Source organism: Carassius gibelio, chromosome A16 (assembly GCF_023724105.1).
Source record: "Carassius gibelio isolate Cgi1373 ecotype wild population from Czech Republic chromosome A16, carGib1.2-hapl.c, whole genome shotgun sequence".
NCBI classification, from domain to species: Eukaryota; Metazoa; Chordata; class Actinopteri; order Cypriniformes; family Cyprinidae; genus Carassius; species Carassius gibelio.
The window spans coordinates 18969456-18983090 of record NC_068386.1 but is presented as its reverse complement, the minus strand read 5'-3'; the positions used below and the strand labels follow the sequence as shown (position 1 = coordinate 18983090).

General features: G+C 40.1%; 1 protein-coding gene and 1 pseudogene across 1 annotated transcript; one reads left to right on the top strand and one right to left on the bottom strand.

Annotated features, from left to right (window-relative positions):
* Nucleotides 1-750: 750 nt before the first annotated feature.
* Nucleotides 751-5923, top strand: LOC128031104 (cation-dependent mannose-6-phosphate receptor). Its single transcript, XM_052619338.1, has 7 exons — nucleotides 751-1051; nucleotides 1765-1925; nucleotides 2032-2189; nucleotides 2490-2596; nucleotides 3028-3158; nucleotides 3676-3802; nucleotides 4277-5923. Exons 2-7 carry the CDS (start codon nucleotides 1777-1779, stop codon nucleotides 4400-4402), a joined length of 798 nt encoding a protein of 265 aa, XP_052475298.1. The 5' UTR covers nucleotides 751-1051; nucleotides 1765-1776; the 3' UTR covers nucleotides 4403-5923.
* A 5787-nt stretch (nucleotides 5924-11710) lies between these two features.
* LOC128030222 (serine/threonine-protein kinase pim-1-like) lies at nucleotides 11711-13538 on the bottom strand (annotated as a pseudogene).
* Nucleotides 13539-13635: the final 97 nt, after the last annotated feature.

Genomic DNA, 13635 nt, shown 5'->3' with positions numbered 1-13635 from the left:
TTATTTTGTTATCAATACAAATCGGATATAAGAATTTAAATTGTCACGTCATGTGAAAACCTGAAATTCAAATGCATAACGTAAACTATGATAAGAATCTAGTCAAACTCTGCTTGAGAATGAAATACAGTTGTCATTTTCCAATAAATATGCACAAAATAGGGCCTAAAACTCTTACAATCTGTTTCTTCTTTTGTCTTTTTCAAGCAATTTGTCAGTGAAAATAAGTGCTTAAGAGACTTAAGAGACTGTTTAGTCAAACAGAAGAGAAAACTCTTGATTTGTGGAATTTTGCATATGTCTAGCAATAAACAAACAATAATTTGAAACAGGTGGGATCTTTTTTTATTTCATAATTATATGGATGACCTAACACATCTAATAGTTATCATGACAAAAACATTATTAGTGCATCTAATGCTTTACATATACACAGTAATATGAATAAAACTGTGGGAAAAAGTATGATTGCCTTGGTGGTTTTCAAATGATCTGTGGTCAGCAACTAAGCTAGGCATGTTCAGACAGCTCAGTGAGAAACTGCTGATCAGCAACTAAACATGTGCAGTTTACTTTCAGGATACACTCTTCGTCGAACAGGACAGTTGACTGAGGCTTATCAGGAAAAATACGTCTTGTTTGACGATGAACTAGATCTACAGCAACAGACTGTAACTAAAGGCAGAACTCACGCTTGTTTAAACAGCACTCAAAATCCCATGTTCACGTGCAGCACGTCAGCTTCCGCCTTCGGCACAGTCACATGTGTGGCGCCTGTTTAGTTTCACTTCCGCGTTTGAACAGAAACCGTTAAATCATTTCAATAATTCAAGAGTTTTAATGCCGTTATAGTCAGACGTTTGGTTTTTCAATGTGTGATCGTCGATACCAGCGGATACTTTGACGTTATGTCGTTAAGTGTTGTTTAAAATCATCAACGCGACAGTTTGGAAAAGAGAAGATCCCAGGCTGGCTCGACACAACTAGACAGCTAATTAAGATCTTTACTTTTATTTATCTACAGTAAACAAGGTCATAGGAATTCCGAAAGGTGCGTTTAAGATCATCTTGCATTTGTGCATTTCTTTCATATCGTGGATTTTAAAGATGACAGTTTATGCCAAACAGTATGTTTATCTCTGCTTCTAACTGAAGTTTTCATTACAGTGTGTTTCATTGCTTGCTTCATCTTGGATCCATGCAGTAAAACGTGTGTTGTCTTTTCGATACTGTATTCAATTATATAAATAAACATCACATCGTTATTTGCATTACAACCAGCCTTTTGTAGTTTTGCCAACAATTTGTAAACATACAGATGCACTTCCAGCGAGTTTTAGAGAATGCTATTTGCATAACCGTTTTGTCCGTAGACTTTACAAATATGATTATATTGAAGAACCAGGGGTGACTTATCAATTTTGACCAAAAATATTTTACATGACTCAGGAATTACTTACTAAATATAACTTACATGTGTGTTAAATATATGCACCATTCAAAAACTACATATACTGATTAGTAGCAAAACAAAATGTGAGTTATTATGAGATACCAAAAGTAAGAACACAGTTTGTATAATTTGTGTCCAAGTGATCTTCTCTAATCATATAATGCTCTGTGCATAATGTATAGTGATATGTGTATAATATGCATATCTTGTGACAGGCTGTTGTCACACTGCCCACATTTTGTATGCATGCATTGGTCAATCATTGGATAAATTTACTGATTATTATTATTATTATATATTTTTTAATGTAGTGCCTGAAAGTCATGTTGCTGTTTCTGAGAACAATCGCTCCTCTTTTCGTACTACTTACTGGAGTGCAAGCTGCGTTCATTACGGACAACTGCAAGCTGATTTCAGATAGCGAGTCTGAGAAAAATGCACTCCATTTACTGGAGCCTCTAACCAATCAAACGTAAGCCAGTTTTTTTTTTCCCCAAGTTAATCTAGCATTCATTCGGTTTGCAGGTTGTGCTGGTACTGTCATTGTAAATAACTGTCCTCATATTCACTCTAAACAGCTTCACCACGGAAGGAAAGGAGCAGGATTACTCATATATTTTCCAGGTGTGTGGAGATGCTGGTGGACTAAAGGATGCAGGTCTTGTGCAGAAAGAAAAAAAAGGAGAAAAGCTGGTCCGAATTGGGAACTACACCAAAACACGTGCTATCAGAGGAAGTATGTTACATTGCTTGACCTTTAGAAGTGATCTGTTACCATTTGTTTCTTTTTGCTACACTTTTCTGAAACCATTGCACTCTTAAATATCACTTTGAATTAATAATAAAATAACTGTAAATTCAGTTTTAATTGTTATCAACATTAATTTATAATAACGACTGCTGATTTGCGGCAGGGATGCATTGCAAGAGAACATAGTAAATGCAACCTGCATTAAAACACATAAAATTTCACTTTTTCCAGGTGTTATGGGAAGCCTCATTTTTGACCTTGGTTCTCCTTTTGTCCTTTCTGCAGGTGACTGGGTTCTGCTCTTCTATGAAGGGGGAGAGAATTACGACACCCACTGTTCAAAAGAGCCAAGAAGAGCAATGATTATGATTTCATGCAGCACAAGCACAAAGGTATGACATATATATATCTATATAGATATATATAGATATATATCTATATATATATCTATATATATCTGTGTGTGTGTGTATATGTGTGTGTATCTTTTAAAAAAATTGGATCTAGAAAAGAAAAAGTTTAACGTTATCATTTAATCTTCATAACAAAAGTATTAGTGGTATTTCTGTCAACACGTGATCCATTGGATATATTGTTGATGAAAATTGTCTGAAAAGAATGCTAAATCTATACCATAAACAAGTGAGTAGCATTAGTGCTTTATCATGCTTGGACTAAATTATCTCAGGATTCAAGATAGCATAGTAGCTTTTACCCTGACAATAACCAGAATGACATCATCATTTCTCGCTATTATTTCTTAACTCTTATTAATTATTAATTGTGTGTGTGTCTGTTTGTGTGTGTGTTTGTGTTTTGTTAGAATGATTTTACAGTGGTTTTGGAGGACAATCAGAAGCAACAGGGCTGTTATTACCTGTTTGAGCTGGACTCCAGTGCAGTCTGTCCTCTAATCCCATCCAAACTCAGTGCCGGCTCCATATTCCTTATTATGTGAGTGCTTTAAAGGAGAGTTCTAATGCTGTTTCATGCTTTCTGACTTATTTACACTGTTACAGCGTTGGATTCTCATACTAAACATGACCAAAGTCTCAAAAAACTAGTCGGATGTATTAAATATTTCTGTGCCAAATACACTCCTTGAGGGTTTGTACAGGTTCCGAAAAGTTTATTTTTTCAATCATTAATCAGAACGAGTGCAAAAGCACCCCATCAACACACTTCTTTCATTAATTCATGAACAATATAGTAAATTTAAGTCAATACAATTTTTTTTGTCACAGCTTGCAGATGATCGTTATGCAAAAGCTGCAAGTGCTTGTTGACGCTTTAGCTGCGCTCTACTCTAGTCTGTAGCTACTCAGGATTAGCATGAGATTAGCAGAAACTGTGAGTTATGTCTGTTTTAAAATTCTCACATGGGTCATCACACCATTAGAGACTATTAAAGAGAAAGATGATCTTTTGCTCATATTTTATATGTAATCATGTCCCTGTTTGCTCTCCACAGTGTACTCTGCTGCCTGGCTGTGTATATCACTGGTGGATTCCTCTATCAGCGACTGGTAGTTGGCGCCAAGGGAGTCAAACAGTTCCCTAACTATGCCTTTTGGTCAGAGTTCGGCAACTTAACTGCTGTATGTATAATTACATATATACCGTATTTTTCGGACTATAAGTCGCACCTGAGTATAAGTCGCACCAGTCCTAAAATACATCATGATGAGGAAAAAAACATATATAAGTCGCACTGGACTATAAATCGCATTTATTTAGAACCAAGAACCAAGAGAAAACATTACCATCTACAGCCGCGAGAGGGCGCTCTGTGTTTTCAGTGTAGACTACAGGAGCACTGAGCAGCATAGAGCGCCCTCTCGCGGCTGGAGACGGTAATGTTTTCTCTTGGTTCATTTCTCTCAGTTCATGTCAAATTAATTTTGATAAATAAGTCGCAGCTGACTATAAGTCGCAGGACCAGCCAAACTATGAAAAAAAGTGCGACTTATAGTCCGGAAAATACGGTATTTGTCTCAGTTTATCTGTATCTGTTTTGGTATTTTTTTCTGTCTCTTTTATGAAACTAATATAACTTTTTTTAATCCTAACAGGACGGATGCGATTTTGTCTGTCGTTCTCGAGGCAACAGAGAGGAGCCACCTACATACAGAGGTGTGGGTACTGACCCACTTGGGGAGGAGCCAGAGGAAAGGGATGACCACTTACTTCCCATGTGACCAAATCACATCAGCCAATGAGAAGAGGCTGAGCAGTTATTATACGGTTTTGGATCCCAAAGAAAGAGATTCAGTTCAGCAGGCATGTTCCTATTTCAGAAGTGCTGCTGTTTTTTTTTTGTTTTTTGTTTTTTCTATTATTTTTTTTTACTTCCCAATGGCATTCATTCTTTATTAATCCTTTAAATTGCTGATTTGGTGTTTGTTAAATGTAAAAGTTTGCTAGCTAGTTTTCCAAAATCCAAAAACCCTCAATTATATTTGCTGATTAGATATTAGTAATAAGATAACATGCAACACTGGCCCTGTTTTCTCTCTTTATAGGAAGTAAAAGACATCAACGCTGCTTGACTGTAATATGGTCACCACAAAGATGTAGTTTGCTATAAGGACTTAATTTGATTAGAATACAGTTTTACGTGCAGTATGAACCCTCGTTTGATGAAAGTGAAATTAATTTTATAAGCTTATGCTCCACCAACTCAATCGATGAATTGTTTAAAAATTTTTTTTTTTATTTCCGAGTTAACTAAAAATTAATTAAAAAAGATTATTTGAAAAACCGAACTCACAAATATACTCTGCTTTACATTCCAAATGAGCTGCTTGTGGAATGTTGTGTTCGTATAAATTACGAACACAACGAACACTGTTACAGGCTATAGGTCATGTTTCTGAATGATGTTATTAATGATAAATCATAAAGGTTATTAATAAGATAGATTTGAAGAGAATGATGCTGTCTAGGTGTTCTGGGAGAGACCCATTTGTGGCACATTACTCTTGATAATTAACAGTTGAAGTGAAACAACATGAAAGGAAATGTGTTTTCATTTGGTTGGTTTTCTTTTCACTTTGGCTACTTGATTTCGCAAAAAGTTTATTAATTCTTTGACTGTGGGATCTATTTCATACAGTATAGGTTACTGTAAATCCTCACTGGAAACCACAGGACAAATTCCAGACTATGACAGAAGCACCATTATGTTTTTCTTTCACCGCTTTTGTACTGTGTGTTTTGTTTGAATGCACTGAAGCTTTTTTCTTTTTAGTGGAGTCATAAATTTTCCCTAAACATAACCATGTTCTTGAGCAGCCAAGATTATGAATGAGCTTAAACACTCCCGTTTTTTGAGGTATGTAGATCATAACCTTTCACCTATTTAAAGAACCAGGAGGAAGAGAGCTGATGGTTATAAACCCAAGCCATACAAGGTGCTCTATTATTATGTTTTAGCGAAGTTTTTGTCTGTGTATAAATGTCAGTTAGAGGCTCCTTAAAAAGCTGGTTTAGCTTCTGCTTTATTAACTAAAGTCCATATTAATTGCAGAAAGGTATGATGCATTTGTCTTGATTCTGATGTACTGTACTTCATCAGATACAAGCCCGTGCAAAGACGTGACTTCACTGTTCTTGCTACTGCTTTATTGTGTACAATTTTAGTATGAAAAAAAATACGAATTTTGTTTGCTTTGGAATTATTGAGGAGATATTGAGTGTGAATAAAGTGTTTGATTGCTGGTGTGTGTATGCACTTGTGTAGTTCTTCACAGAGTTAACTATTTGCTGGATATTTTGCTGTCCTAGAGAAAACTGGTGGCTTCTGGATTGCATTAAAGCTTTAGAACTAACAGGTCTCCACACAAGCTGGTTAATTACACATTCTCAATCATTTCTTCATGGCCTCTGTTATCGACATAAAGTTGCAGCTTATGCAATTTATTCTAGTGCCATATATGCCATGTTGGGTGAAAAATGTTATTTTATTACACGTAAAATCTCTGTTAGATAATTTTCAGTGCCTAAATGAGACCACTACTACAGATTGTATTTTTGTATCTCTGCCCATGTACAGTTAAGCTGGCAAATAGTTATGAATACATAAATTATTGTAAGTGTAGGTTTATCGCTGAATACTTTACCATACTTTGTCTACTCCTAAAACAGCATTAATGTTTAATATTGAAAAATTTTGGCAACTTACTGGTATGAGATTCAGGGTTAAGCAGAATGTGCTCCCCATTACTTTTTTCCCATTTATCTGACTTTCTGTTTAACTGATTGAATTAATTTAATTTTTTTTCTATTGGCCTTAAACTTAAGTAAGGTGCTAGTTGACTTCTGTAGTCAGGTACACCAATTTCTTTTTTTGCTTTCTACCGTATAGGCGGCTAAGATTTAAAAAAAAGCCCATTTTCCCAGGGACATATGACACCAATAATAGTTTTATATTTAATATAGTCATAGAAATGTTACAACAAGGTATGAGAACATGTGGTTTATTTACATTTTCTTTGCAGATTAAAAATATAGTGTCTTTGTTTTTTTGTTCGTGAGGCCGAGTAATTAACATTGCATTCATTTTTTAACAGATACAGTACATCAAAAAATTGCAGATCCTTAATGACTGGCCATTGGCTTGGCAATAGTTTTCTTTCTTTTAAAAGAATCTAACCTCTGGAATACTGGTGATGATTTATGGATCACCAGAAGAGGAGGGTATTTGTAAATATAAAATCATGAAAACTGTAAAAGCAAATATCACACATGGTTAAAAAGAAAGTTTAAATGTTTACCTTGCTTTTAGTGTTTAGAAGTGGGTATTAAATGTCATTTGATTTCAAAATGTCACTTTTTACAATGCCAGTCCTTATAATAATTGCACATTTCCTTGGGTGGTTTTCTTTCTTGAAGAGAATGTCACGGATCATAAGAGGCGAAGACTCAAGTGCAGGCAGATGAGGATTCTTTATTCATAAAATCACCAAAAATAAACAAAAACACAACTGAAACCACCCCGAAGGGGAAAGAAACCAGAGTAGCATTCATGGTTACAACTAGACATAGACAACTACACTGAACACAGGGTAGCCAGACATCAAAGGCGTGCACCAATACATACGTGAGTAAAGTGTAAAGTATGTAAAGTCCTCATGAAATCAAAATTTAAGTTTTTTTTTTTGCCTTTTAGTATGCATATGTTAGCCTTAACATTATCTATTAGCTAGTGTGCCCCAAAACAATAACAAAATTCACATTTACAGGATCTTAAAATAAATATGAATATAACAAATATTCAAAATCTCTCAAAAAGATTCTCTCACTTCCACCAAAATGGATCAGTGATTTTTATTACATCACTCTTCACTTTTTGAGGACCATCTGAGGAATACTGACATTTACTGACATACATTTTTGGCCATAGAGCCGTGTCGTGGACGGTGCCCTTGCCTCAAGAATGGTGTTTCTTACTCTCGCTAGGAGCCTAGCAGACTGCTGTCGAGGCACTAGATTGGCTCCATAACTCTGGCTGGGCATGCCAAATCATGCCTTTCGCCTGTGAGAGAAGGTCCCTTCTCAATGGCAACAACTGGCTCTTGCCTGGGTTGATGACCAACCCGAGGCGCTAGAAGTGACTGAGCAGCAGCTCTTTGTTAGTGTTTAGTTCCCATTCTGATCTGGCTAATACCAGCCAATTGTTGAGGTAGTTCAATACGCGGATTCCCATCTGCCTGAGAGGGGACAGAATCGCGTCTATGCACTTCGTAAAAGTGCGTGGGGCCAGGGACAGTCCAAATGGAAAGACTGCATACTGATAGGCCACTCCCTAGAATGCGAATCTCAAGAACGGTCTGTGACGGGGGGCTGTGTGGATTTGAAAGTAAGCATCTTTCAAATCCATGGTCAAAAAATAATTCTCAGGGCAAATATGCTCGAGAATTTTCTTGACCATTATCATCTTGAACAACTAGTGCATAAGTGAGCTATTCAGAGGTCTGTGATCTAGAATGGGTCTGAGCCTGCCGTCTCTCTTTGGGATGAGGAAATAGCAGCTAAAAAAAAAAGCCTGACTCACTGTTCGCTGGGAGCACTATTTCCACACTGTCTTTTGCAAGCTGTGTTTGCACCTCATGCCGGAGAACAAAAGCTTTGTTGTCTAGGAGAGAAATTTGAACAATGCCTCTAAAGCGGGGTGGTCTGCGAGCAAACTGCATTGAGTAACCTCATCAAATTGTTTCCAAAACCCATCTCGAGATTCCCGGAATGGCTGCCCAGGCCATATAATGGGAGATAAGAGGTTTTATTGTCTTGAACGAGAGCTGACCTTGAAAAAGCAGGGAGTCTACGTTAGTGTAAGTGATTGCGAGAGGATGACGAATTTTGCTTTTTAACGTATGTGGGTACCCTATCACAGCGGTAAAATAGTTGGGCACACGCTGCACCTGCAGGACATGACCCACTGAAAGCGAAACTCTAGCACCTCAGGTTGGCTTCGATGGCTCAAAGTCCAACACAACTTGTGGGTGGGAAGGGGAAGCATTTCGCCAGCCTGGATTGCTGTTTCAGCCCAGGCTTCGTCTTCTACCGAGGCTGATGCTGTGCTGGCTTTGTAGGCTGAGCAGCGGGGTTCTTCTGTTGGCCCACAGCCGTGGTGCCAGGGCATTAATGGTGGAAGTGATGCAGCACATGCAACGTCTTCTGAACCTCCAAAAACCATTCAGTTAACCCATGAACAGTGGAGCCGAAAAGCCTTCTTGACGAGACTGGCGAGTCGAGGAAGGCCATTTTCTCACCTTCCCTGATCTCTGTCAGCGTTAGCCAGAGGTGGCACTCCAGCACCACCAGGCTGGCCATAGTCTTGCCGATCACTTGTGCTGTGGCCTTTGTAGTGCACAGAGCGAGATCTGTTGCTGTGCACAGCTCCTTGAAGGCCTCCTGGTGTTCTTGGCCAGACTTGTCCATATTATGGAGAAGATTGGCTTGAAACACTTGAAGGAAAGCCATTGTGTGAAATGCCAAGCTGGCCTGTCCTGCTGCTGCATAAGACCTGTTGGCGATGACCGAGGTGGTCTTGCAGGGCTTGGATGGATGTGCTGCATGGACCTTTAAGCCGTGGACAGATAGTGGGCACAGATGTGTGGTGATCACTTCCTCCAGGGCGGATATTTGGTCTATCTCCTTTCATCAGCACCATCAATGGTGGTGAGAGCTTCTGCAGGAGAGGGGTTCACCTGTGCCGAGGAGGGGACTCACCACATCTTGGTGAGCTCGTCATGGACAGCTGGCAAGAACAGGACTGGGCGCTGGCAGGTCTCTGGCAGGAACCATTCGTCCCGTAAGCTATGGGCGGGCTCGTCTGGAGCTGACCACTCGAGGCCCAGATCCTCCACAGCCTTTGTGAGGACGTGGATTAGCTTGGCGCCTGGCTTTTGACTTGGCACCTGAGGGGGGGGGGGGGGATGGGGGGGTGCTTCAGGCTCCATGCTGGAATCACCCCATTCCTCTGTTTCTCATGCCGCCAGGGACACAGAGTTGTTGGTGGTGACATCATCTGAAGAACTGGGGCACTGATACTGAAGTGGGGCCCTGGGAACTCATTTGCAGAGCACACTGGCGTGAGTGGACGTTGGGAGGCCGGGGCATGAACGCACTGAGCCGACGTGACACTGCCAGGGCCGGCTGAAAAAGATCCGCTGCCCAGCTGTTTTCTCCTCTTAGAGACCAAAGAGGCTCATGCTCTCGCAAAAAAAGCACAAGCCATCATGACATTTGAAGCAACACGTGCGGAAATTTGTCCTAGGAAATTCACTCTTTTGCTCCGGATGCCTGCAGTGATGCTTACATCGCTGCTTTCGGCTTCTTCCATGATGGTGAGCAGAGCTGGTTGCTTCTTCATGGTTTCTTGCTTGCAGAAGAGTCAGCAAACAGATGATCCTTGTTGCTGAAGGAGAATAATGTGATGAATGGTGCTATGGACTGACTTATATAGCGGTCGGTCCCACCCCTTTTGGCGGGCTGAAGCGCCATTGGTTTAGTGCAGCTACACAAACGTGAACAAATCATGCTTCTGCAGAAAGAAAAAAAGGAGTTTTCCCATACATAATAAGATTGAAAGTTCGAAAGGGAACCGCAGACTTGGCAACACTGTGACAGATAATAACAAACGCTGTTGCGACATGCAAGTGATGTTGTAGGTAGTGGAGAGTGCAAGTGGTGATTGCAAGTAACATTGTAATTTAGATTCTTTTTCCTTGTCTTCAGCTAGCTACTGTAAAACGTTGTAAAATTAAAAATGAAAATGACAAGTGACATCACTAGCGGAAGTGCGGGTAACTGAGACATTAGGTAGGCTTGTATGAGATGAGCAAAATCCATGCAAAGATGATCACCAGTGATCACCGTGAGCTGCATGCCAGTTAGAAAAGTGTCCAAGTTACATTTAGCGGCCACAATTCGTAAGCCATCTGCCTTTTTTAGAACGGTTGTGAACTGTTGAGCGCGTTGACAATGTACGTCTACCACAGCAAGTTACATGCTTGTATTTCTTTGAATATTAATTTATTATTATGGTGAATGAAGTCAAGTTTACCGTTCCAAAATGGCGGACATGTCAACGTATCTGGAATGGTCGAATAGGGCATATCTATACATATCTATGTTCTGAGTGTGCAAGTGCAAGTCTAACCGCTGCACCGCACACACAGTCTGTTTTGGTCCAGAGACCCAATAGCATTGAGTGGATCATATGCGCGAGTTGGCACATGACACAAAATGAATCAAATACATTTGAATTCTACACAGAATGCTATTTCATAGCAATACAGATGAGATTTTGGCTGTCATACCGTCCAGTATGGCTTTATTGAGCTTTACCCGTGTTTCCTCTGCTTACTTCTACTTACCTAGCCATTGTGGCTCTGTGAGTATTACTGAGACTTTTATTTTGTTTTTGTTTTATTATAAATAGTTTGTGATGTTCCCCATTTGTGAAATGCTTTGGGTTGAAGCATCTGCTGAATGACTAAACGAAAACCTTAATTAAAAATTTTTGATCTTTATTTATTTCCTTTATTTGGAGCTTGTAGACCAGGTACCAATGTCAGCACTCCCTGTGGCTGCTATAATGGCTTTTTAACGTCTTGTGCAGCTTTTGACAAGAAACCCTGGGTCTGAACAGACACACTATGGAGCTCGGAGACCAGGGTTGCTGAGACGGCTATCTCTGGGACTGAGATGGTCTTGGATGCAGAAAAAAAACAGAGGAGGTTTGACTTTTTGGTTCTTTCTCATGACTCATGAGGATATTAATTCTGTATAGCTGATCTTAGGTTCACTACCTTAAACCAGTTGTGGGACATGATTCGCCCCAGACCTAGTCTCCAGCTTGGCTTCTCGTGCAGAAGAGCCCTGAGGAGGTGACAGCATTCTGTGCAGGAAGATGCGAAAGACATCTGATTACTACCTCACACTTCACATCTGCTCTATTTGATCATGTTAAGCTCTGAGATGTTTTGTATGATTCTTAATTATTCATTTTTGGAGATGCAGATTTCACCTTTTGACAGGCCGGGTTTGAACCAGTGCTTGCACTGTAGAAGGAACAGGTCATAGTCACTAGGGAACCGTCCACACAACATTGTGAACATCACAATCCCTAGTGACCAGACTGTCGCCGGCCCGCCGTAGTACTTCCCCCTGCTGTTGTACTCTGGAGGGGAGTACACTGCTGTGCCTGGAGGAGAGGAGATTGTATGATGTGTAAGTTTGCTTTAATGCAGCATGATTGTTTTGTATCTATTAGAAGAAATGAATATCATACATACCACAGTATGACCTGTACGGTGTCCTCCTCAAAATGTCCCCGCATCAGAAGTCAATCAGCCTGACTGCAGATGTCTCCCTGTTTACTAGGATGTTCTCTAGTTTGACGTCATGGTGGAAAACTCTGCGGAGGTGGCACATGTTTGCTGCTTGAGCCGCCTGCCACATGATCTGCCGTGTTATTTCTTCATCAAGGCTTCCACCGTGACGCCTGATGAACTCCACGAGATTCTCACAGGGAGAGGGGCATTCGAGGACCATGATGAAGTGGTCAGGGTCCGTCCAGTCCAGCAGCCTGATTATCTCTGGCACGCTGGGACCTTTGTTTGCGAGGATGGTAAGGGCGATCTCTTTCGGAAGAGGTTTTGGATGATCAGGCTAGAAGACAGACAGCCCTTATGATGGTTAGATGGAGTTGGTTTCCCAAATAGGGATTTTTGTTCAATTCACTACAATTCAATTCATTTGTTAATATGAGATCTTTTATTTTGTTTAAAGTGCAATGTACTCACAATGAATATACATTCTGTGTGCTGGGTCTTCGTCACATATTTCAAAGTCACCTGAAGAACAAACAAAAACAATGAACTTAAGGTACACTAAAAGAGTAAAGGATGAGGATAATACAGGGCAAACATTTTCTAGCTTGATAATATAATATTTATATTAACTTACTTTAAGATCATCATTTAAACGCCTGCCCTCATATACAACACCACAACCACCTTTCCCCAGCTGATCACCAATGGTGTAGCGACTGAAGATGTAGTCAGTTAAAAGATAAAACAACAGGAACTTTCAAAGTCACAGCAATACATTTAACCTAAAACATATTTAACTTATTTCCCCTAAATCTTATTGCATATGATTACTTTTTTAAAGACTGTATTTTAACTAATACAGACTATATTAACTCCATTTATCATTTTTTAGTACATACATACAATCATTTGAGGCTATGATTTAACATGGAAAGGAATAAAGATGTAATCATGGCCTTGTGGTAGATTTTGGAATATGTGCTGATGTGTATTTTTGATATTATGTTGGTATTAATTTTCATAACATGGTTGTGTCATGTGTACCATCACTACTTCTTCCTGCCCATGCCATCTTCCTCTTCTGTCCCTCATCCTGCTGCTCTCGCTGACCTGAACTGCTCTCTGGGTGTTTTTTGGCAGCTCTGAAGAAAGAGCCCAACCTCCGCCACCACTTTTTGCTCTTTCTTTTCTCCTTCACTCTCTCTGCCTCCTTCCTCTCATTCTCCTCCTCCCTCTTCTCTTCCTCCCCTCCTCCTCCTCCTTCTTCCTTTCCTCCTCCTCCTCCTTCCTCTCCTCCTCCTCCTCCTCATTCTCCCTCTCTTCCCACTCCTCCTTCCTCTCCTCCTACTCCTCCCTCTCTTCCTCCTACTCCTTCCTCTCCTCCAGCAGCAACAGGGCTCTCATCGCGGGGATGAGGATGTTGAAGCTCCGTGTTGGTGCTGGGTTTTGGGGCTGTACTAAGATGTTGATCGTACACCTCTCCAACCGTCATCGGTCTCACTTTTGCACTCGCTGTCCCATCGCTGACCACTACAAAAACCCACAAAGAATGTAAGAATGTCACGCGCTTTATATACTCCGCGAGTTCT

Coding starts and splice junctions, on each gene's coding strand:
- LOC128031104 (XM_052619338.1), top strand. CDS start 1,777: ATGTTGCTGTTTCTGAGAACAATCGCTCCTCTTTTCGTACTACTTACT. Junction 1,926..2,031: donor GAGCCTCTAACCAATCAAAC/GTAAGCCAGTTT, acceptor CACTCTAAACAG/CTTCACCACGGAAGGAAAGG. Junction 3,159..3,675: donor GGCTCCATATTCCTTATTAT/GTGAGTGCTTTA, acceptor TGCTCTCCACAG/TGTACTCTGCTGCCTGGCTG.